The sequence below is a fragment of the Mercurialis annua genome, linkage group LG4, assembly GCF_937616625.2.
Source record: "Mercurialis annua linkage group LG4, ddMerAnnu1.2, whole genome shotgun sequence".
In the NCBI taxonomy this organism is placed as follows: Eukaryota; Viridiplantae; Streptophyta; class Magnoliopsida; order Malpighiales; family Euphorbiaceae; genus Mercurialis; species Mercurialis annua.
Genome location: NC_065573.1, coordinates 20,249,077 through 20,274,055, shown reverse-complemented (window position 1 = coordinate 20,274,055; position 24,979 = coordinate 20,249,077). Strand labels below are relative to the sequence as shown.

At 28.2% G+C, this 24,979-nt stretch overlaps 2 protein-coding genes across 2 annotated transcripts; both read left to right on the top strand.

Annotated features, from left to right (window-relative positions):
- The first annotated feature begins 13,916 nt into the window (after positions 1 to 13,916).
- On the top strand, positions 13,917 to 16,275 carry LOC126678812 (probable uridine nucleosidase 1). The gene is made up of 9 exons (XM_050373718.2): positions 13,917 to 14,108; positions 14,315 to 14,430; positions 14,521 to 14,580; positions 14,650 to 14,820; positions 14,974 to 15,078; positions 15,228 to 15,324; positions 15,408 to 15,500; positions 15,701 to 15,836; positions 15,939 to 16,275. The coding sequence occupies exons 1-9, from the start codon at positions 14,042 to 14,044 to the stop codon at positions 16,045 to 16,047; spliced, it is 954 nt and encodes a 317-aa protein (XP_050229675.1). The 5' UTR covers positions 13,917 to 14,041; the 3' UTR covers positions 16,048 to 16,275.
- A 2,859-nt stretch (positions 16,276 to 19,134) lies between these two features.
- On the top strand, positions 19,135 to 23,807 carry LOC126678417 (uncharacterized). Its single transcript, XM_050373316.1, has 6 exons — positions 19,135 to 19,168; positions 19,226 to 19,291; positions 19,712 to 19,820; positions 21,468 to 21,477; positions 22,432 to 22,661; positions 22,778 to 23,807. Exons 1-6 carry the CDS (start codon positions 19,135 to 19,137, stop codon positions 23,805 to 23,807), a joined length of 1,479 nt encoding a protein of 492 aa, XP_050229273.1.
- The last annotated feature ends 1,172 nt before the right edge of the window (positions 23,808 to 24,979 follow it).

Below are 24,979 nucleotides of genomic sequence, written 5' to 3'. Positions count from 1 at the left end.
GAAACCTTAGAACTACTATGAAAATGTAATAGTAGTTGTATATGCATTCAAGTTGATCTAATTAAAATCAATCTCACGTATACATCCGGTTTAGGATTTGTGCATGCAAAATGAACAAAATCCACCACTGTTTGCTATATGATAGAAACCCCATGATTAGATTCTTATTTATGAGTATTTGCTACATGCTCACATGCTAGTTTAGATTGAGTCATATGCTCGTCTCACATGTTTTCAACTTTCCATTTATTCGCTTTCCATACTTATTTACTTTTAAGCATAATATCTTATGGACTACATGTATGATTAAGATGAAATATACTGGATATGCCCAATAAATGAATGTAATCGATAAACTAAGGACAAGAGTTTGGATAGTGTCCATCGAACCCGGTCTTTAGTTTGATGCACGATGTTCTCACCCATACGCGTGCGAGGTTTTTTAGTCGTTAGAAAAGGCATTTCCTAATTTATCTAGGTGGAAACTCCATTTTTTAAAACCTAACCAGATCTAAAGTCAGCCATAAGTCTGGACGACCAGCCCTTAACCCCGCTCCGCTCATACGCATGATCCCTCACTAAATTAGCGAGAGATCATTGGGTCTCTCGCTATTAGTGAGGGATCATGGTTCCCTCACTATTTTAACAATAGATCTAGGGACCTGTCGCTAAAATCCTCTAAATGAAGATAGCGCCAGTTTTGGCGCCTAATTTAGCGACGGATTCCGTCGCTAAAATTTGGTGCCTAATTACCGTTCAATTTGGTGACTGATTCTGTCGCTAATCCATATATAATTTGGTTCGATTGCGTGCGTGGCAGGGGAAGCAAATGGCAAGAAAGTAGGGCATTTTCCGGCAATATATCGCCATATTTGGGATCCCGGTATTCTAGAATGCTTAGCGTTACGAGACGCCATGCAATGGTGTATTTCGAAGGGTTGGAGGAAAATTATTTTTGAAGGAGATGTCAACCAAGCGATTCAAGCATTATTTACCGGAATTGCTCTAGTGGCTTAATGTTTGAACAATTGTGAGGATATTTGGCGCTCAAAATCACACTTCATTGTTTGCACGGCAAGATACATCGGTCGCTTGGAAAATAAGAAAGCTCATGGTTTAGGGGGTGTTTGATAACCCAACTTATTAATTTAATTAATATATTAAACACTTAATTGTGTTAATTTAGTTTGATAACTCAAAATATTCAACTTAACTTATTCAGTAGAGCCAAAACCACTTAAAATAATAAATTAAATATTTTGACTTATTTTTTTTTACTGAAGACATTAAGTTATTAAATATTAGTTTTATCATTGAATAAACTTTATATTATTATTATTTTAAATTATTACTCACAAATAAAAATATTTTATCTCACATATGTTAATTTTTTAATATCACAATGAGTGTATTATATTTAGATCAGCACTTTAAATTGCAAAGTACTATATTTTTCATTAGAAATATTTTATTTTCTATCTTTAGTTTTCTTTTTATAGAGTATGTCATTTATTTAATATTCCCGCTTTTTAATAGCATTTAAATTCCTGTTTGAAATAATTGATGAAAATCGAACTCCAACATAACTATAATGGAAGCAAGTCGTACAGGATCTACTCTTATGGGAGAATCCTATCACTCGCCTAAAAGGTGAAAGTCTGATGGTATCGATACCTGATTCCATGAGATTCGCCAAACTTGAAGATTATTATATTTAAACAATTTTTCAGAATTTTAAAACTAGTATTTTATTTTAGGGGCTAATTTTCAAGTTAGTGGGGAGTACTGTTATAATTTTTAAGGATTAATTATTAACATATGCAACTAAAAGTTAATATTTTTATATATGATATATATATTATTTATATTTTAAAATTTTAAATAATATATAATTTATATTTAGTAATCTATTTTTAAAATAGTTAATATTTAAAGGTTTAATATGTAAATATAATATTTAATAATATTCAGTAATTGCAGACTTGCAGGTATCAAACAGACTTATTTAATTCAGCATTTAGAAAAATTAGCAATTATTATTTTCAACATTTAAAATTCAGCATTTAATTTTACAGCACTTAATTTTCAGTTTTATCAAACGCCATCTTAGTTCAACTTGTAAAAGTTTTATTCTTAAAGTCATGTAACCCTTTGACCTATGTTTGTTTGAAGTTATAAACTCTCTACCCAATTCATAGTTTTGGAAAAAAATAATATGAGTAATGAATTTGTGAGAGATGAACCGGAAATGTGAGAATAATTTGGCAATCATTTGTATGTGATGGTGGCGAAGTAGTGGCCATCATCATCGTGGACAGTGATGGTAGTAATGAGGATAAAGAACATTAAACTTATTTTCATTTATTGAAAATTTATATAACCTTGATATATGTACTTTTTTTTTTCCAGATAAATTGAATATTAAATTATGATTTATTTAAGGTTTTATATAAAATTATCCAAGAATCTTTTAATATTATTTTAAACAAAAATAAGAATTTAGAGATATGAATTGAAAATAAATGAGAGGCTGTGCTCTCTATTTTAAAAAGAAAACAAAATTTAAAGAGAGAAAGTTAGGGGGACAATGATTTATGATTTGTGATCGAAAATCATAACCTATTTCATACGTTTTTGTCTTTTTTTTTGTTGGAATTTATTTTTTTTATTTGAAATAATTTCGTTATACAAACTTTATGTGTGATTTTAGCGTGTTTTAATTAATCATATAAATTAAAATTTGATGAGTTAATATTGTTAGATTTCATCTTAAAACCAATTGATATTAAGTTGTGGTGCCCAACCAATATTTAAACACACGTCCATTAACACACACAACTAATATGGGATTCCCACTTCAACACTACCCCTCACGCATAGCGTGTCCGGGCCGAGTAACCAATCCCCCCTCACGCATCTTACGTGAGCTGGGCCAAATTCAAATTGTGTGAATGGACAACACTCTGATACCATGTTAGATTCCATCTTAAAACCAATTGCTATTAAGTGGAGGTGCCCAACCATTATCTAAACACGTGTCCATTCACACACACAACCAATGTGGAATTCCCACTTCAACAAATACTTGGTTAGATCAAAATTATTAGAATTTGTTCAAATTTTATGTTCAAAATTTTAATGAAATGTAATATTGATTATATTATTAAAATATAATTAAAATGGAATCTATTAAAAGTTTTAATGAGCATATTTTTAAAAATAGAGAGCACCTTACATATAAAGAATATAATTTTTAGTTTTATTCAAATGTACTCTCTAAAATATGACATTTTATTTAAAAATTATTACTTTAAAATAAAAATATTTAATAAATATTAATAAATATTAATTATTTTTTTATGTTGAAATAAAATCAAAACATATTTTAAAAATATTCATGTGTTTTAATTTAGAATTTTATTAAAGAAATAAAAAATAGAGAATGATTTTGGCACTTCAAGTGTAGAAAGCCAAATACACCCTCTAATTTAAATTTACATTATAAAAAAATCTATTAAACCTCTATTTTAGTATTAAACTTTTTAAAATAAAATATTAGACTTTTTTAAAGTCTATTAAAGATGTTCTAAATAGTGTTAAAAAACTTTTAACATTTAAATTGTTTTAATTTTTCTTTTAACAATATTTTTGTGGTAGTTTAATTATTCTATAAAATTTGTTAAATTTTTTATATTAATTGGATCTAATTTTGAAAGAAGAAAAAATTTATAACGTTTTTGATAAAAAAAAAACAAAGTTGAAAAAAATATTAGGACCGGTTTAAAAAAAATATTAAAATAAATTGATTTTTTCACGTGTTTTTGCTCTTGAAAAAATGGCGTTCTTGGCCAGCTCTGTCAGCGTGTGCTTGAATATACACCGGCCATTTTTAACTTTGTTTTAAGAGCATGTGCTTGAATATACGCCTGCCATTTTTGACTTCATTTTTTGGTTAATACACTCTTAGATTATGGCATTTAAAAATTCTTTTAACCTTTGAAAAAAAAGGGAGGGCATTGAGCCCTTCAGAAATTTGATTATTTTTATATTACATTTATGCTCTTTAATGGCTTGTATTTCTTTAATTAGTTGTGTTGTGAATTTAGCCATGATTGGCTAAGCCCTTTTTCTTTGGGGTTAGAATGAATAATTAAATGTTGTGTTGTGATTAGGGGTGTAAATGAACCGAGCCGTTCGCGAGCAGCTCGGTGTTCGGCTCGATAAGAACTCGGTTCATGTTCGTTCGTATTCTAAACGAACCGAGCTCGAACTTGATTTTATATTCGTTAATACAAACGAGTCGAACATGAACATAGTGGTGATCGGCTCGTTTATGTTCGCGAACAACTCGAATAAGAGTTCATGAACAAGCTCGTGAACGAGCTCGATTAAGAGTTCGTAAACAAGTTCGTGAACGAGCTCGTATATAGTTCATGAACAAACTCGTTTAAAAACTCGATTAGGTGCTCGCGAACTAATTCATATTTAGATTAATTTGTATAATTATGTTTCTAATTTATTCAGCACATATTCGTGAATGAGTTCGATTAGATTGTTTTTAATTTATTCAGCTTATATTCGTGTTTGTTCGTTTCATGTTCGTTTGTTTATCCGCTAAACGAGCGGGCTCACGAACAAGTTCGTTTAGTATTTATCGAGTTCGTTCGCGAGCTTGTTCGTGAACGAGCTCGTTTAGTCTTATCAAGCTCGTTCGTGAGCTCGTTCGCGAACTTGTTCGTTTAGCGGCTAAACGAACGAACACGAGCTGAACACGAACCGAACATGAACACTATAAAATTTAAATGAACCGAACATGAACACTCTGTTCAAAGCTCGACTGAACATGAACCGAACATGAACACTCCAAAACTCGGCTCGGTTCATTTACACCCCTAGTTGTGATATGCTTTATTTGAGTAGTTAACTTGTGCTAATTTCGGTGTTTCATGCTTACCTAAAATTAGCTAACCTAGGTTTGATTATAGTTTGTTTAGTACACCGAGAGGTGGCTAATTAAATGTATCTACGAGATTAAGAGTCCAGCATCTGGCGCTGTGAGAGCAGGATAGAGAATAGGCAACTCTGAAATTGATTGATTAATTGTGTTCCTTTAATTACCAATGTCTAGGATCACAAGAGTGGACTATATGTTTGTTGATCGATTGAATGTGGGTTCGTTTCTCTTTGAGGCTCGAGAGAGCAGGAGTAGCGTTTTAGAAGCGATTCGGTCCTTGTTCGTACCAAAATAGCATATCCCATGACCATAATATTTAGAAGTAGTTCTGACCCCTATACGCCTTTCCTTATTTTTAAAAACGATTGTTAATCTAGTTGTTTATTTGCAATTGCGTAGTTGAATAGTTGATTATTTAGTTGTTAATCGTGTGTGAACAATGTCCTCATTCTACTGCTACACGAATAAAGATTAAAACGAAAATCATTCTCACTTAACCTCTATCGTTGAGTGTTCTACAACCGGACTTAAAGTCCACTATTATTACAAGTTGGTAAATTTTATCAACAATTACCCTTTTAATAAAACTCCCATCCACTATATCGTAGGCTTTATTCATATCGAGTTTAAGTGCTACTGAGCCATGTTTTCCCTGTGGTCGCTTCGCCGTAGCAAACTTCAACAGACAAAAAAACAAAACCCTAACCTTAGGAAACCTAGCGTAGAGGAAGGCTGCTCCACGTATTCCGGGAGAGTTCTTTTTTTAATTACAATACATTATAAGTTTACTTAATTACTTATTTTTATAAACTCATAAAAATGATGTCTAATTAAAACCAAAAACAATTTACTAGTTCCCATAAGATTAAAAAATATTTATATTTTTTAGTACAACAATTTTTTGATATTAAACATATTTTACTTTTTAATAACAACACTATACTTTTGAACTATTACGTAACAGTATCATAATGTAATTTAAAATAGTGTCAAGTAACAATATTAAACATGCTGAATAACTTATGACTTCAAGTAGATTAACAATTAAAGGTATACAAAATTAAATAGTTTAATATAAATTCTCTTCATATATAATTTTATTTTATAGAATTTTTTTAAAGTGAATATAATTCAATAATTTGAATTAAGGAAGAATGATACAATTCATCTATTAGTTAGAAAGTTAATATATCTTAATTTTAGTACTAAATTTGAAACAAATATTATTATTAATAGTAAAAATATAAAATAAAATACACTTAGAATTTATCCATTAAGTAATGGATTTTGAATCAAATCAATTTTTGTATAAACAAACAAATATATTAAGCTTCTCAAAAAAAATATTAATAATGTAAAAGAGAGGCATATGTTAAAAAAAGAGTAGTGTTAATTTTAGAATCAATTAAGGTTATAATAGTTTTATTAATTAAAGGTCAAACCCATCTTGAGATTTATGTACTTTTATCTTTTTATTTATTTAATTCTTCTTTAAAATTTTGTCTTTATCTATTTTTATATTTAATTTATTTAAAGGAGCCTGCACTACATTTGCCGTGAAACGCACGTGAGATTAAACTTAAAGAGAGACCGGACAAATAAAAATTTAAGTATAAAAATTAGATAAACAAAAATTTAAAGATACAGAAATCTATTAAATAAAAAAAATTAACATATTAACTCAATTCACTCAATAATTTTTCCACGTGATAACGACAAAAACTAAACACATCTGGAGTGATTCCATCCAAAAGGATATTTTAAATAAAATTTGTGAATTATAGGGCCTAGTTAATATAAATTTTTAAAAGAAGACTATATAAATAAAAAAAATAAAACTACAGGAGCTTCAAAATGGATTTAACTTTAATTAATTATGAAGTGTTGTTGGCTATTCTTATTTTGAGAACTGATAGCTTTTGTAATAATTAATAGTAGTGGGGTATAATTTTTTGCAAAAAATCTATTCTGTCCATATTGTGTCCCAATGACTTTTTGCGAAATTGAATTTTCCTATTTCACAACATAAAATAAATAGCAAGTACAATATGATCATAAAAATACAATATAATCATTAAAAAACAGGAGTAAAGCTCAGGAAGAAAACAAATGCATTAAAGTGGTTGATTGTCTCATTTCAAACACTTAATAGGACATACATTTGGCCTTTGAAAAACAAATCCAATACATACATGCCAGTGTTTTAAAATTCAACCGATTTAACTAGAGAATCAACTATTAAAAAATTAAAATTATATATATATATATATATATATATATATATATATATATATATAACTAGGATTGTATAAATATTTTAATAAAATATATTATTTAAATTATTAGAAAAAGTGTATAAATTAAAAAATGAATGTAATAGTCTAAATAATAAAAATTTATTAATAATTATGTAGTATCTATTTTATATAACTAATACTTTAAAATAATCAAATTAGTTTTAATCAAACAATCTCATTGTCTTTCTTTTAAAATTAACTAAAAATTTAACGTTATTAAACTTCTTTTATTAATTAAAAAGATAACAAATAAATAAAATATATTAATACAAAATATTTAATCTATTATCCATTCAAATTTTTTTATTAACTTGAGTAATAGCTTTATACCTTTTTTTTCTATATACTGTAAAATAAATTTAAAAAAAAAATGATAAAAAATAAAAAATAAGAAATAAATCTAATTTTATTTTCATTTCATTTCTCCTACGAGCATCTCTATTGCATATATTATTTTTAACATAAAATATAATAAAATGCTACATATAGCACAAATTTTATATTTTAACTTCAATCTATAATGTTATTATATTAAATGACATCCTAATATTAATTTTTATTTTTTATACGAAAAATGAATATTCATTTATTAATAATTTGAATTGAATTATTATCATTAATATTATAATACTTATATATACAAATATTTGTGATATTATACTATTTTTGTTATATAATATAATAAAAATAATTATTCAATTAAAAGTAGTTAAAAAAATTATGTTATAATTTATTAATTTAAATAAATTTTATTAGTTCAATTATACTTCATAAAATTAATGACATTTTTGTATTTAATTTCAAAAATAAATAAATTTACCATATATTAAATTTAAGACATGATATTATAATCAGTTGTATATTTTATTTTAGAGACTAAATTTAGCATTATAAAATTAATTTAATATAGAAGAGAGATACTCTAATCTAAGCGAAGTTTTTATAAAAATAAAAAGGATGGCAATTATATTACTACAAAGGAAAGTGTAGTGCTGGCAGTGTTGAACTTCAATCAAGAAACGTGAATAGATAGGAAAGAAGTAAATTTTAAGTTTGTTAGGGAATTGTCTCATTTGATTGACAAGTTTAGTTGAATTAGCACTCAAAACAAAGTAATTTAAATAGTAATTTGCTTTCTTAACTTGTAAATAATAACTAATTAATATATTAATCAATTTATAAACTAATCAATTATAAACTTATTGATTATTAGTAACTGATCTCATATCGATACTTTGTCTCCTCAATTTGTAAGCTAATTGTCCTCCAAATTAACAATTTGCCCCTTCAACTTGTAAGTTAATTTGCCAAAATAAGATTAATCGCTCGTAATCACCAAATTCGTGACTGATTTTTCCATAAAATTAATTTATATATTAATTGTTCATTGCTTACAAGGTAGACATGCATTAACTACAAATACAAAGATGAAAGATAAAAAAAGCAAAGAGCTTCAAACACTAATATGTAAAAAAAATCTAAATCCATGTAGGCATCATTACTTGTGTAATTAAAGAATATTTTTATACTGAATCGCACCTTAAAGCACAAAGAAAAACTAAATTTGAAAAGTATCTTTCCGGATTAGAATTCCCTCAAGTTTAAATGAACATGAGGAGATCATGTTCACGATCTACACCATTCATTTTATAATGAACGGTGTAGGTCAAAAAACAATTCATCAAATTAAACTACACCATCTATGTGTGTTTCTAACTTTTTAAATCTTTCAAACGCTTATAGACCAAATTGCTCTATAAAACATTAAACTGCTTGTATTTCGACTTAGCTAAAATAAACCACTAAAACAGAAATTGTTAATAATTTTACGCTGAAACAAGGTATTTTTAACTGCAATTACCAATTTAATTCCGCATATATAGCCATTAAAACTCATAATTACTTATTAAACTACTAAAAACATAATAAAATATTTTGATATTTGTTTAATTTTCATATAAATTAATTATCTTAAAGATATATTTATTTATTTTATTTATTTATTTGATAACTATGTTTTAGTTATTTTTGAAGATATTATCCTAATTTTGATAACCATATATTAGTTAGATTTTTGAAAAAAATAATGTATTTTTAGTAATTACCATAATATTGTTCGTTTTGTATTTTAATTTTAAATTAATCTGTACTAAAAATAAATTAATTGTTAAGCTGGTTTTATTTTTACCTCTGAAATCTCTTACAAATTAATTTGATCTAAATAATAAAAATTGATAAACTGAAAAATCTGATTATTAAAAAGATTAACTTTAATATAAATAATATGTGAAGGATAACTTATCATTTAATTTTAAGATGCAGTTTAAAATTATGTTTATTTATTACTGGCAAAAGTAACTATTCATTTGGCCATTTAATGAATGGCATGGCAATATTAATGACATTTCAGAGCGTTGAGTATTATATACCTCTACTTCTCTACCACCACATCCATCTTAGTTCTTACTACTCCTTGTTTTCTTTTAATTTTTCTTTTTTTTAATAAGAACACATGTATTACTAGTATGGAAATTTTAATTAATTATAAAATAATTTTAAATAATTTTAGTCACTCTCTATTCCATTAATAAAATTAATAGCAATAGTATATTTTTTTAAAAGAATTTATCACTGGAAAATATAATGGACAACTATCTTAAAACTTTTTAAAAAAAAAATACAAAAAAGTACTACTTTTTAATTTCAAAATAAATTGAGAACCTATATGAGAATTAAATAAAAGAATTTTCTTTATTTTTAAAAGATTAATTATCTAAATATATGTCATTTTTACAATTTTTTTAATATTTATAATATTTAAAATCGTCAATGAGGTGCAAAAAAATTTCACTTCACCACCTCTCTCTGATCAGTAGGCCAATCCCTAGGAAAACTTGATGCATGTTGATGTACATCTATACCTTAAAAAAGGACATTGCCATTACCACTACTACTGCATCAGCTGGATCATAAAAGGAATTGGTTGTCCTAAACACCGCCAAAAAACACTAAGGTAATCTTATCGGATTGAACCAATAATACTACCATTAATAGCTAGAAAAAGACTCGTCTATTGGCCGGTACAAGTAGGCCAACACAATATAAGGTATGCACTAATATATTTAAAATTGAGCCGGAAATCGAACCGGCTTCGTCAGGGGTTCATGATTCGACCGATTCAACCGATTGGATTTTCTAGTTTTAATAAATATAAATTATTTAAATTAAAAAGGATTAATGTCATAAAAATTCACCAATTTTACACGTTTTCTCAATTTAATCACGTAGTTTAAATTTTCTCATTTTGCTGTAGGAACTACCACTTTTTCCCAATTCATGTACGGTATTGAGTTGTCGCGGCTCCATTGATGAAATTCGCTGAGGTGGAGGTCATTTTACGCCATTGAATGAGTGCCAACTCAGCACCGTGCATGAATTTGAGAAAAACTGATAGTCGTGCATGAAAATGAAAAAATTTAAAATGCTTGATTAAAATGAGAAAACGTGTAAAGTTTGTGATTTTTTTGTATTAACCCAATTAAAATATATAATATTATAAACAAAAAATACGATAAATTATTTAAATAAAATCATTTATTAACTTTTATTATGTAAAATATAATTATAAACGATCAAAGTTTAAGAGTATATATAATGATTACCATGTATGGGAAAAATAATTTTTTATTTTAATAATAATAATTATTAAATTAAAATCATATAATCAACATTTAAATAAAATCATTTATTAAAAAAATATATGCAATTTAATTAATTTTTTTATAATATTAAAACTAAAAAATATGATACAAAATTAAATTAATAAAAAAATTATAAATTTTCAAGGATATTTTAATTAAATATTTTTAAAAATTGATATTCTATTTTTTTATTATATTAGCGATCATTTTATCAAAATAAATATGATTTAAATATTAGAATATATATTGTAAATAAGATCCTTGTTTGAGACATATTCAAAATTAATAAATAATTAAAGACGACTAAAAATATTAATAAAAAAATTAGAAATCTATTCAGACTTATGCCTTATATGTCTCCTCTATAAATAGAAGTAGCGAGCTCTGACTTGTAAGCTTGTACAATACACTCAACTTCAAAGTTGACATATATCAGGATCGACGTATGTTTACACCTGTAAGTGCGATGGTGTTATATCTATATTATATATAAAAGCACGAATGGGAGGGAACATGCAACTTTACTGAATAATCCTTTTCAGTTTACTATTAAATAAAGATTTTATAGTAATTAACTAATTAATTATTTAATTAATCACTATTGTAATTAAAGTCCTAATTAGAATAGGTAGCTAAATTATCTCCAATTTAATTTTTAGTATGTAAAAAATAACTAAATTGTCTCCAAAATAATAGGAATACCTATCTCTTAGTTTGATTGAATTACAAAATTAAAATACTATATTTGATCAATATATTATTATTTAAATTTCTATTTTATTATTTTTTAAGATAGAAATTAATAAAATTAAGTTAATTATTTAATTATGGATATTATAAAACCAAAAGAAGAATAAATTCAATATGAAAAAAAAAATTAAAACCGAATATATTATATTTACTTTTACAAAAATTCTTAACTAATTTAATATTAATTATAAATAAAAAATTGATATAATTATACTAAATTTACTAATATGTTCATTGACGAATTACGTTACGAGCCACATGCATAGCACGTAATGCGAAACTAGTTATTTAAAAAAAATGAAAAATCATGGGTATACAATATTATTTTAATAATTTAATAAACATGTATTAAAATTAGTTTTATTTCTCAAAGTTAATGTTTATTTTTTAAAATAAAAAATCAAATTCACTTTTATTTTTTTAACATAATGAGAATAATTAATTAATTATAATTTTTTTATTTTAAGATAAATAACAATAACAGTTTAAACATTAATAAGAACAACTTAAATATTTAACAATATAATTATTATTTGATTTTAACATTATTATTCAAATATGTTAAATTCATAGCCATTAAAAATATAAAGTTTAGTATTGTATGTTTAATTTTAATTTAATTGAATCAAAAATTAATATTTAAACGCAATCTCTACATTTAAAAGTACAGGGACTTAAAAGTAAAAAAAATTGAAAGTACATGAATCTAAGGATGAGTTATATTTATGGGAAATAAAGAGAGTTTAAAGGCGTCAACATTCGCCTTAACCGAGGAATTTTAAATTAATGAAAGTGAAAATACAAAAATTTAATGATCAGATAGTTTTAGTACAAAAATTTATGTGCAAAAATTTTATTGTGGAGGGACCTGACTATAGGTTAAACCAAAAATATATTTTGAATGAGAAGACTTATACTGAATCACTTACTTGATCACATGTCTACATATTATCGTTCGTTTTGGCAATAAAAATATCAGAAAGTACCAATAAAATATATCTTTAATTATATAAGCAATGAACAACAAACTATTGAGTTATCGTTTCAGTTTCTCCACAAGCATTATCCTTCCCAATATATATATATATATATATATATATATATATATATATATATATATATATATATCAGATAGTGATCGATTTTCTAATTCTATCTTAAAAATCGCACATCAAAATTATTTCATTTGATTAACATATCATTATACTATTTCCTCAACCTACATCTCATTGATTTCTTTTTTTTTTATTTTTCAAAAGCCAAAATACATATAGTTTTTGGTCAAAATAAGTTTTTATATTATACCATTATTATATCATTTTTATATTTATATCATTGTTTTTTATTGTATAATTACATTTTTTATGAAATTAAAAAAGCTCTTCATTATACTTATTAAGCCCGTTTAAGTATTTTATTTACTAAATATTTTTCTAAATAATAAAAAGAAAATTTCTTATAAAATATATCTAAAATATTATAATAATTACATACCCATTATATATTTAGTAATTGAAGTTTATTCTATTTACATTTGCATAATTTGTTTTAATTTTTTTGATATTATCATCTTCTATTTTATAATTAAACCTTTATTAAACAAACAAACCACGAAACGGGAGAGTTGGGGTTCGAACCCCGACCTCATGCACTGGTGAAAGAGCCTTGGCCGTCAGGCCAAGCCTTATCCGGCAAAACACCATTTTTGTGGTTAAATGTAATTTTCTTATTTTACTGCTAAATTTGATATAAATACTATTATTTATACTAACGGAATTCTCAAATAAAAATATGCTTAGATTTTTAATTAATAGTTTGTAAAAATGAAATTTTAAATTAATTTAATTATTTCACAAATAATTAATTTCATTTTTCTAATTTTTTTTTTACTAAATACGGGGTAGAAGTAGAACATGCACGATGGCAATTTTGAAAATACAATAGCTGTGATAAAAATTATAGTACAAAAGAATTTCAACAAAAGTTATTAGTATTCAACTAGTTAGTAAGTTAATACAGAAAAATAAAATAAATAAAAATTAGGGGAACCGGTCTAGACAATGTTTAATAATTAAATTTAAAGTGCTATTATAAAATGATATAACGCTGATCACGCTGTGGGTTCAAATCTTCCGGAGCTCACACTTCTAATTGATTTAAAAAAAAAAATCAGAATCCTCTCGTTCCCACCACACAAATAATTAAAAAGATATCACTGCAAGAGCTTGGGCAGTACTATCATCTACTATAAATAGATAGGACTTGTAACGGTTTTGAAGTACACAAAATTTCATTTAATTCTTCTTATTTCCCTGTCTGCTTCATTTAGTTTTGAGAAGATGGCGGTACCAAGCAGCAAGATTTCCACTCGTCAGAAGCTGATCATTGACTCAGATCCTGGTGTCGGTACGGCTTTCTCTTCTTTTTCCATATTTTTTGTATCACTCAGCGTTTGTAGGAGAAATTAAATTCACGAGCTAGCAGAATAACGTTTAGCGCTTGCAGAATGATGCTTAGCGCTTAAACCATTTGAGCTGTAGACCGTTATAATGTTAAGTGTAGAGCTTGTGCAGAAGAAGCGGGTTTTAACAATTTATTTGGTTGAAACACAGATGATAGCATGGCATTATTTTTGGCACTTGAGTCCGATGAATGGGACATCATAGGAATTACAACAATATTTGGCAATGCTTCAATCGAAAATTCTACGCGTAACGCTTTGCTTCTGGTATGTATATTAATATACCTATACTCATCTCTTCAATTTCAAACCGTAATGATGAACTAAATTGATGTCATAAATTTGAAAACAAAACAGTTGGAGAAAGCAGGGCGTACAGATGTTCCAGTGGCAAGAGGCCATGAAGGACCTCTCAAGGTAACTAATTATTAATGTAAATTTTTGTTAGTAAATCTGTAACAGTACTAATTATAAATTATGGTCCAGGGAGGAAAGGGCGAAGGGGGTGATTATGTTATGGACGGAGGTCATTTGCATAAAGAACCAACTCAAAAAGTAATTGACAAAACTGCTACTCAGTTTTTAGTTGATAAGATCAATGAATTCCCCGGTGAAGTTTCTATACTGGCTCTAGGCCCTTTGACTAATGTGGCTTTGGTAAGCTTTTTATCTTCCTTCTTTTAATATTTCCGGACCGGTTTCCGAAATTTTCGGGACCATTTCGATAAATAAAATAGTATAAGAAATGGACATGTAAAACGATGTGTAGACAACACTCTTGTGACTCTGATGGGCTATTAATTATGGCAGGCAATCAAACAGGACCCATCATTTGCAAGCAAGGTGAAACAGATAGTTGTGCTCGGAGGTTCTTATTTTGAGCTTGGAAATGTGAATCCTGCTGCTGAATATAATGTAAGTGTTACTGTCAAGAAAATATTTCGGGCCGGCTTGATATTTTTAAATGCAAGGTCAAATCCGATACGGGCTCCGTATATAATATAATTTACTATTATAAGCATTAGCAATTTTGGATATGCATTTAATGTGACATATATATACAGATTTACGCAGACGCATTGGCAGCTGATATAGTCTTTACTTCTGGTGCAAAGGTTACTGTTATTGGAATTAATATCACTAATTATGTTTCTTTTTCAGGTACAATACACCTTATTTTCTTAGTTATACTTTAACGTGTCTTATGTTATTTTCTTTGAGGTAATGTTGTCTCTTGCCTGCAGCTGAAGATTTCAAAAAAGTGACTGAATCTGGGGGGAAGCATGCTAAAGTTTTAGGTGAAATCTACGGTTCTTCGTATCTAGTTTCCACTGATGGTAATTTTCTCTTTTCTATCTCTTTTATCACCGGCGGATTCATAAAATTTGATAAAATAAAATTTTAAGGTGGATAAATTCGTTATTAAATCTTTCATTAATGTCTTAAATATTAAAAAAAAAAATATAAAATGGACAATATTATCTACTGTACACTCTATGTAAATCCGTTCATATTTAATGATGGTACGATTTTGCAGGCATCTTTCTTCATGACACTTTGGCTTATTTGGTTTTCGCTCGCCCTGATCTCTTCTCATTCAAAACCGGTGTGGTGAGAGTCGAGACAAGGGGAATCTTTGAGGGGCTTACGCTATTAGACCATGGAGTAAAGAAGTAAATTCAATCTAACAAAGTCTTTTGAATGCATTTTTATTAACTGTTTTTTTTTGTTTATGTTCTCTAATTAGAATGGTGTAATTAATTTGATTGATGTAGATGGACTACAAAGAATCATTGGACAGAACATGATCCTATTAATGTGGTTTGGACAATTAAGGGAGATGAAGCCCTTAATTACATCAGACAAGAATTGATGAAACCATGAGAATGGTTGCTTCTTCATGCTCTTGATTATCATATATTTTCTTGCTGGTTTGTAGCTCAAGTATTGGGCATATGTATGCAATAAAATTCATGTTTTTCTATTTCCTACTATTTGAATTCAATGTTGTGGTTATAGCTCAAGTTTTGGGCATATGTATGCAATAATATTCATGTATTATGATTTCGAACTATTTGAATCTAATAAAGTGGCTTTTTTATTTTTTTATCATTTTTGATGATCTTTGTGGACCCTTGAATTTTTTTTTTTTTGAAGTGGTTTCAAACCGTTATAAATGTACCAATGAACTGTAACTTAAACGATATAGACGTTAAGTAATATTTTGCTAAAATCATGAGTTTAATTCCTTCCACAAGTACTCTCTCGCCTCTGATGATAGAACAAAAAAAACTGTTATAAATATAACATGAATTTATATTGTATTCTTTATCTAATAACAGGATCAAAGGGACAAAAGTACGCTTCAAATTATTAATGAGCATATAATCTCTTTTAGTTTTTTTTACCACTTGAGCTCTTAATATTTTAAAATGGTGTAAGAAAGCCCTTTCATTTTAAAAAAAAAAAGAGCATTTAAGTCCTTTTAGTTTATTTTTTGAACACTTAACCCTTCACATTTTTCGTTATTTTTGTGGTTTTTTTCAAGTATGGGGGTTTATTTGTACAACTTAGAAATATTGAGGGTTTAAATGGACAAACAAATTAAAAAAAACATATGTGCTCTTTTTACATAACTTGAATTTTTTTTGTACCTTCTCCCTAATAAGATTTAATGTTATTGATCAAATTTGTATTTGAAGCAATCATATTTCTATTTCCTCCATAATTATGTATTCTCTCTCTATATATAGAGATTTATATGTACAGACTATTAGTGTTAATGTATTTTTATCAGTTTATATGACAATAATTAAACTGTATCTTTGCATTAGTGTAGTTACTTTTACTGTTGAGACTTTAATCAATCTTAGGATGTTTTAAGACATATTTGAGTTTTTGTCTATTTATTTTGTGTTCCTTTTTAATTTATTGAATTAATTGTTCTTTCATTTACATGTGGACATAGACAAACTACCGAACCACGTATTTTTTATATTTTGTGATTGTTCTTCTATTTGTCATTTGTTGATCAATATCGATTAAATACTTATTTGTTTTCATTATAGGCTTAATGGCAAAAAAAAAAAAAAAACCAAACCTTTACGATTTGTTGCAATTATATCCAAATTTTTTAATTTTTGCAATAATATTCAAATTGCATTATTTTGTTGCAATAATATCTAAATTGCACTTTATATGCGATTTTTTTTAAGTTTTTTGTCATTTTTTGAAACTTTTACTATATTATTATATATCAAAACATAATAATAGCCTAATATCTTAATTGATAATAAGTTTGCCATCAATTTGACTATTATTGCTACAAAAAATGCAATTTAAATAGTATTGTAACAAAAAAATACAATTTGGATATTATTGCAAAAATTAAAAAGTTTGGATATAATTATAAAAAGTTATAAAGGTTTGGATATTTTTTACCATTAGGCCTTCATTATATATGCATATAGACAGTTCTAGCTTTTATAGTAATTGATATTAGAGCTCATCAACCAATGATCTCCTAGCTCAATAGGTTAGAAGGCAAGTCAAAGATCCTACCAAAAAAATAATCCTTAGAAATCGGTCTTTAATTCTACTTCCCGTGGTCTATGGCAACAAAAAATATTGACGTTATTTTAAAATTTATGGAGATTTATGAAAAATAGTACATTTGGACTCGAAATTTATACGAGAAGGCTACAAACACAAGAAACGTTGATTGCAGCATCGTTCCGACATAACAAAATTTGTATTTAACGTGAACAACGTGAATGATGTAAATTTTATAAATATATATAAATACTCAAATATTGTAAATATAGTACTGTATACTTTGAAAAAATAAATATCAAAGCTCATCAAACTCCTTACTTAGTTTGGTAAGGAATTTCCGTTGATGATAAAAGTTAAAAGTCAAGAAATTAAATTGCACAGAGATGAAGATGTATAATCGATAGTATACTTATAAAAGAGGAGATGCTTTAGAAAAGTGTTTGTTTTTCTTTTATTTGTCTCGTGTTTGTTTTATTTAATATAGGGATAATAGACATTAGAGATATTCAAATTATCGTTATATTTCAATGATAAAATTTTGATTTTTTGATTTTAGTTATTACATTTTTAAAATTATTTCAATGAAAGTTTTTAGACAAAAAAATGATGTGGCAGTCAAATTTTATAACCAAATTAGAAAAAAATTAATTTTGGTAATTAAATTGAAAATAAAATAAAATATAATAATCAAAATAAAAAAATTCAAAATTTAACAATGAAAATGAATATAATGGTAGTTTGGTTACCACCAATTTCTATTTCTTCTTAATATAGGCATGGTTCTTAATATGTTTTACTTCCAATTTCCAAACATTACCCATCACATGGATATCGAACAAAGGATCAATTCACCCCCTCAACTTGGCACAAAATATCAAATATATCATTCTCGACTCTTTTGGTACAAACAAATCCAAAAGTTGCGTTTTCGTATCAAATACACCCTTCCCCAACTCTCACCTCAGCAAGTGAGATGCACTCTCCATTAAAATGTAAAAAAGTTTAAAATAATCCTTAATATTTTTTTATTTATTAAAATATCACTTAATAATTTTTAAATGCCAATTTTAATCCTTAAATTTTTTAAAGTACAGGTGTTATATAAAATTTTATTTACAAATTTAAGGACTTTTTTTATATTTTTTACATTCATAATTATAAACCCTAATTATCTATCATCTTCTACATTCAAACCCACATTCCTCTTCAAATTCTTCGCCGTCTGCTCCGTACCCTCGCCGACGAACCCAGCTGCCATCTGCTGCATAACAGAAGTCCCTCGACGAACAACAGCTTGTTGTGTTACGCTGCCGTTTGCTTCGCCGAGGAACATCTACCGTTGGTTCATCGTTGCTTTGCCGTTTGTTCATTGTTGCTTCACCATTGATTTGTTTGTTGTTCTGACTGTGTAAAATAATGGATGCAAATGATTTGTTATATGATTTTTGTGGTATGATTTATTGTAAGATTTGTTGTTTGCTTTTTGTTGTATAATTTTTGTTGCCAGTGGAGGCCAAGGAGAGCAGTGGCGTTGGAAGAATTTGGTTGTTGTTGGCAGAGGCGGAGAGGTTAGGTTGGGTTGGTGTTCTTAATTTTTTTAGGGCTTTGGTTAGGTTTAATTAAGTTTAGATCAGTTTTTAATTAGGATTCTAGAATTAATTAAGGTTTAATTAGGTTTGATTATAATAATTAGAGAAAAAGACTAGAAAAGGCTCCTAACTTTTTTCAAATTAAAATTTTAATTAATTAGAATTAATTAGAGTTTAATTAAGGTTAATTAGGGTTAATTAAAATTGAAATTCGTAATTAGTTAATTTCACTCTCTTTTTTGTGTCAGAAGAGCCTTTTTGATACGAAAACGTAAGTTGCGAGTTTTTTTGATACAAAAACGTAGGTTGTGGGGTTTTTTGTACCAAAAGCGTTGAAAATGACCTATTTGATATTTCGTGCCAAGTTGAGGGGGTGAATTGATCCTTTGTTCCATGGATATCAGATACTCCCTTCAAACACAGTCATTTATGGGCTTCCATTGTATATGCAACATTTGGCCCTTCTGGATTGTATTTGCAACACAGGAAGCCCTTCAATTGTCAACTTCCATTGTATTTTGCAAAATTTCTCGTTATTTTTTAGGAATTTAATTAAATTTTTTTAAGGGTTTTAATTATATATAAAATTACGATATTTACACCAAATTTTAAAAATAACATGACCTTTAAAACGTGTCAATCACAAGCAAAACTTTTCTTCTTTTTTTTCAAAAATAACATCGACAATTTTTAGTGACATTTTTACTGACGTGGCATGACACGTGGCAGACTCATCGGGGGTCCAAATCAGCGAAATTTTACCAAAAAATATGCGCTTGATAAATTTGAAAAGAAATGAAAAGTGGTGTCTGTAATTGACTCATTTTAAAAGTCATGTTATTTTTAAAATTTGGTGCAAAGTTCATAATTTTATATGTAATTAATCCTTCTTTTAAAACAAGATATTTTAATTTATAGATTATAATCGACTGCGGGAGTCTCAAATCTAGCCACTAAATTGGGGCTAAAAAATTACTACAAATGAGGTTATTAAACAATTTAATGTGTCAATCAAATTAAAACACCACAAAACTAGATCTAAAAATAAATCTAGCTAAATGAACACGAGATTTATAAATTTTTAGGGTTTAAATACTTTGTAGGTTACCGAAGTATTAATTTATTTCAAAAAAATTACCGAACTTTAATTTATTTCAAATAAATTACTGAACTTTCGTTTTATTTCAAAAATAATATTGAACTTTAATTTATTTTAAAAGGTTATCAAACCATCAATTTATTACAAAAAAGATATCAAACTTTTTTTACTTTTAAAAGTTAATTTTTTCAATTATCTGAATCATATGAGAAATTTTAAAGTAATTATTCGCCACTTAAACTGTACGTGTATAATTATTAATTTAATTAAAAATATCTTTTATTGATTACAAAAATTAATATTTGATAACCTTATAAAAATAAAATGAAAGTTCGGCGTTCTTTTTGAAATAAATTGATAGTTTGATAGTCTTTTTAAAATAAATTAAAAATTTAATAATCTTTTTTAAATAAATCAAAATTTGATAACCTTTTTGAAATAGATTGATGGTTCGATATCTTTTTTTAAATAAATTAAAGTTCGATAACCTTTAGTAATAAATTGATAGTTCGGTAACCTACAACGTATTTAACCCGATTAGATCTATAGCAATCGTCGGGAGTAATAATTCAAGCCGTAAAAATTAAATTTATAAACTAATGTTACAAACTGAAGCACATGAAAATTCAAACTTTGACAACAAACTTGTTCTGGTCGACCTTTAAACGAGGAACTACCAAGCGGGTGTCCAAAAAGTCGAATTATAAATCTTAAAATTTTCAATAGAAATTAAAAGAAAATACCTTGTAAAGTTTTATATTTGTAGAAAAATCTATCCATTTAGGATTAAAAACGATCCATATAGAGAAGATGAAACCTAGAAAAGAAGAAAAAAAACCAATAGATAATGATATATGGTAGATAACCATCTTTTTGTTGATAAATAGAGAAATTTAAAGGGATAGGAGATCTCCCATGAGACAGTGATGGTTAAATTTCTCTAGAATTTTAAAGAGTAGGTTTCTAAAAACTTCGCCTGCATTTGTTATTTAAAAAGCTATGTGCAGTGTAGAAATTTATTCTTTCGCTTAGTGAAATTATAATTTTGTGCTAATCATTAGGTATAGGAGAGTAAGTTACGCATAAAATTTAGGGTTAATGTCAAAAAAATTCATAAATTTTACATGTTATCATGCAGTTTAAATTTCCTCATTTTTATGCACGAACTACCACTTTTTCCCAAATTCATGCACGGTGTTGAGGTGGCACTTATTCACTAGTGTAAAATGACCTCCACCTCAGCGAATTACACCAATGGAGTCGTAACACCTCAGCACCGTGCATGAAATTGAGAAAAAGTGGTAGTTCGTGCATGAAAATGAGAAAATTTAAATTACGTTAATGTGTAAAGTTGGTGAATTTTTATGACATTAACCCTAAAATTTATGAGAGAGTTTGTTATACATAAAATTGATTGCTAAATAGACAATAGAAAAATTCTAAGAACGCTTCAATTTTCGGCCAATGGATCATCATTTTCTTCGCACAAAATTAAAAAGATAAAGCTGAAATGAATTTTTCAGCTATGATTTTCTTTTTAATGTTCTGCGTTGTTGGTGAACTCTCAAAAACAAAACAAAGCCTGGCCCTATCTCTATGTTTTTTTACAAAAGTACTTTTAAAATAGTTAAATTGATTTATTTATTTTATAAAATTGTCACATCTCAATTTTTTTAAATATTTTTGGTGTATATTTTTCGTAGTATAATACTTTTTTTTTCAATTTAAATTTGTTTTCTCAAAAGAATTGAGGGGCGAGGGGCGGGCATCACCACCTCAGCCTCTTTGACTAGGTCTGTTTCTGATTAAAACAACAACAAAATGACTAAAATTTTAAGAATATACTAGTTCAAGGTCTATGAAAAGTTATACTCTAAATTTGTACTACGAAAAATATACACCAAAAATAACTCATCATAACTAATTCAATTTAACTAATCATAACTTTTGGTGAACTCATCATAACTTTTCAGCTATGATTTTCATTTTAATAATATGCGTTGTTTGATATATTTGATTGATAAGGCACAATCTGCTTTTGTGCCTGGGAGGAAAATTGGGGATAATGTGCTGCTGGCTCATGAATTGGTCCACAACTATCATAGAAACAGTGGGAAGCAGGATTGTGCTATGAAGATTGACCTTAGAAAAGCCTATGATTTCATTCATTGGGACTGTGTTGAAGAGATAATGATAGGGCTGAGGTTTCCAGATCTGTTCATCAAGTGGGTTATGGTCTGTATTAGGTCTCCTTGGTATTCTTTTATGGTGAAGGAAACCCTGAGGGATTTTTTCCTGGTAAGTGTGGAATCAGACAAGGGGATCTCATGTCCCCTCTTTTGTTTGTCCTTGTTATGGAATATTTGTCCAGGTCTTTGAGTGTGAACTGTGATAGAGATTTTGACTACCACTCTGGGTGTAAAGCTCTAAAGATCAAGCATATTTGTTTTGCTGATGACCTTTTTATCTTCTGCAAGGGTAACATGAGAAGTATTAGGAAGATTGCTAATGTCTTGAAGCATTTCTATGAAGTTACACGCCTAAAAATGATCAATCATAAGAGCAGTATCTATTTTTATGGAGTTGAGGATAGGAAGAAGAATGAGATTGTTAATGAGCTGAGTTTCAGTGAAGGTACCTTGCCAGTCAAATATTTAGGGGTGCCTCTCATTAACAAAAGAATGTCAAAAGATGACTGCCATGGCTTAATTGAGAAATTTACTAGAAGAATCAATCACTGGACTGCTAGGCATCTCACCTATGTTAGTAGGCTTCAGCTTATTAATGCTGTCCTATTTAGTATTCATGTATATTGGTGCTCTTTAATAATTCTTCCCATTTCAGTTATTAGGGGAGCGGAGAAAATTTGCAATCATTTCTTATGGAAGGGCTCTGTGGACTTTAAATATGGTAACTTGGTGGCTTGGAAGACAATCTGCATGAGGAAAGATGAAGGTGGTTTGGGCATCAAAGATTTGATTTTGTGGAATAAAGTTGCTGTTATTAGGCACATTTGGGATCTTCTCGCAGTTAAGGATTCTCTATGGTCCCTCTGGATCATAAAGAATAAGCTGAAGATGCTTAGCTTCTGGGGTATCACCAAACCCTTTGTAGCTAGTTGGTCCTGGAGGAACTTGGTCAAGCTGAGAGACATGATCAAAGGCTGCTTTAACTACAAGCTAGGGGAGGGCAACATTTCCTTCTGGTATGACCCTTGGCTTGATGGGGAAACTGTTACTGAAGTCTTTCCTGAGATCAACCCTGTGGACACTGACATTCATCATAATGCTAAGGTTAGTACTTACTTTAGTAGAGGTAGTTGGCGCTTGCCTATGGCTATGGATGAGTACCTTGAGAGAGCCTGGAATTGCATTGCTGCTGTAATACCCCAAAATATTTAATTAGCTAATTGGACTACGTGTCCAGTTTTGATTCGCCAGAGTGGTGATATCAGAAGAATTTTTGAAAAAATAAAGTAAATAAGTTTCAAGTAGGTCGGTTTTGAGAAGTTAACTATGAGAAAATTAAGGTTATATTTCAATTCTAAAGTTAGAATTGGAATTAAAAGGAAAAATGTCAAGAAAAGTCTAAAATGAAGTGCAGGGACCAAAGTGGTAATTTAGCCACTTTGTGACAAAAATAGAAATATTGGATTTTGACGGAAAAGTGTTATTATCGGGTTTTGTATTATTTATAGGATATAAATAATACGTATAAGTTGTAATAAAAGAGTTTAACGATTTAGCTATGGACTAAATCGTACGATTAAAAAGTTCAAAGGTTAACTTGTAACAAATAAAGAAGACAAGGATTAAAGTGTCCCTTTAGCCATGATATATAAGGATTTCCATATGAATGAAGAAATCAGAAGAAGGCTCCAGAAAGAGGGAAAAATTTGCCGATCGATTTCGTTTCGCCGCCGTTTCTCCGTTCGACGTCCGATTCAAGCAATTCAAGCGGCAATCTCTTCAGAATCTTGTCCTCTACAGATATTAAGCTTCATTTCAAGGTAAAGTTCTTGAAATTTGGTGCTAAATTCGAAATAATGGGCTGTTTTGGGTTAGGATTGAGTTTAGGTTGTAATTTGACGATTTTGAGTTTATTTTGGCGTTTTTGAAGAAACCGTGATATGGGTATTGAGTGCGGGTGAATGAAGCATGTCGGAATGGAGGAAAAACCACGGAAAACGCATTTTCCGAGGCTGTGCACGTGGTACACGACCGTGTACCACGGGTGCACGAACGTGTACTGATGTACACGAACGTGCACCTAGCGAGGTACACGATCGTGTACTGAAGTACACGAACGTGTACTTCTCATGGTACACGAACGTGTACAATGAGTACACGAACGTGTACCCCTGAGGTGCACGAACGTGTACTCAGTTGCACAATCGTGCACCCGTCAAAACGCACAATGTGCACCCCAACTCGCCCCCACGCGTATACAAACTATAATTGACCTAAGTGTTTGACGTTTAGGGCAATTGGACGTGGAAAGACGGATTTCGGACTTTGAGAATCATTAATCTCGAGATTAGCTCGACGTTTTAGATAAATAATAATAATGGAAA

Coding starts and splice junctions, on each gene's coding strand:
- LOC126678812 (XM_050373718.2), top strand. CDS start 14,042: ATGGCGGTACCAAGCAGCAAGATTTCCACTCGTCAGAAGCTGATCATT. Junction 14,431..14,520: donor CGCGTAACGCTTTGCTTCTG/GTATGTATATTA, acceptor AAAACAAAACAG/TTGGAGAAAGCAGGGCGTAC. Junction 14,821..14,973: donor CTTTGACTAATGTGGCTTTG/GTAAGCTTTTTA, acceptor TAATTATGGCAG/GCAATCAAACAGGACCCATC.
- LOC126678417 (XM_050373316.1), top strand. CDS start 19,135: ATGGATGCAAATGATTTGTTATATGATTTTTGTG. Junction 19,169..19,225: donor TTTGTTATATGATTTTTGTG/GTATGATTTATT, acceptor TTTTGTTGCCAG/TGGAGGCCAAGGAGAGCAGT. Junction 19,292..19,711: donor GGCAGAGGCGGAGAGGTTAG/GTTGGGTTGGTG, acceptor CATGGATATCAG/ATACTCCCTTCAAACACAGT.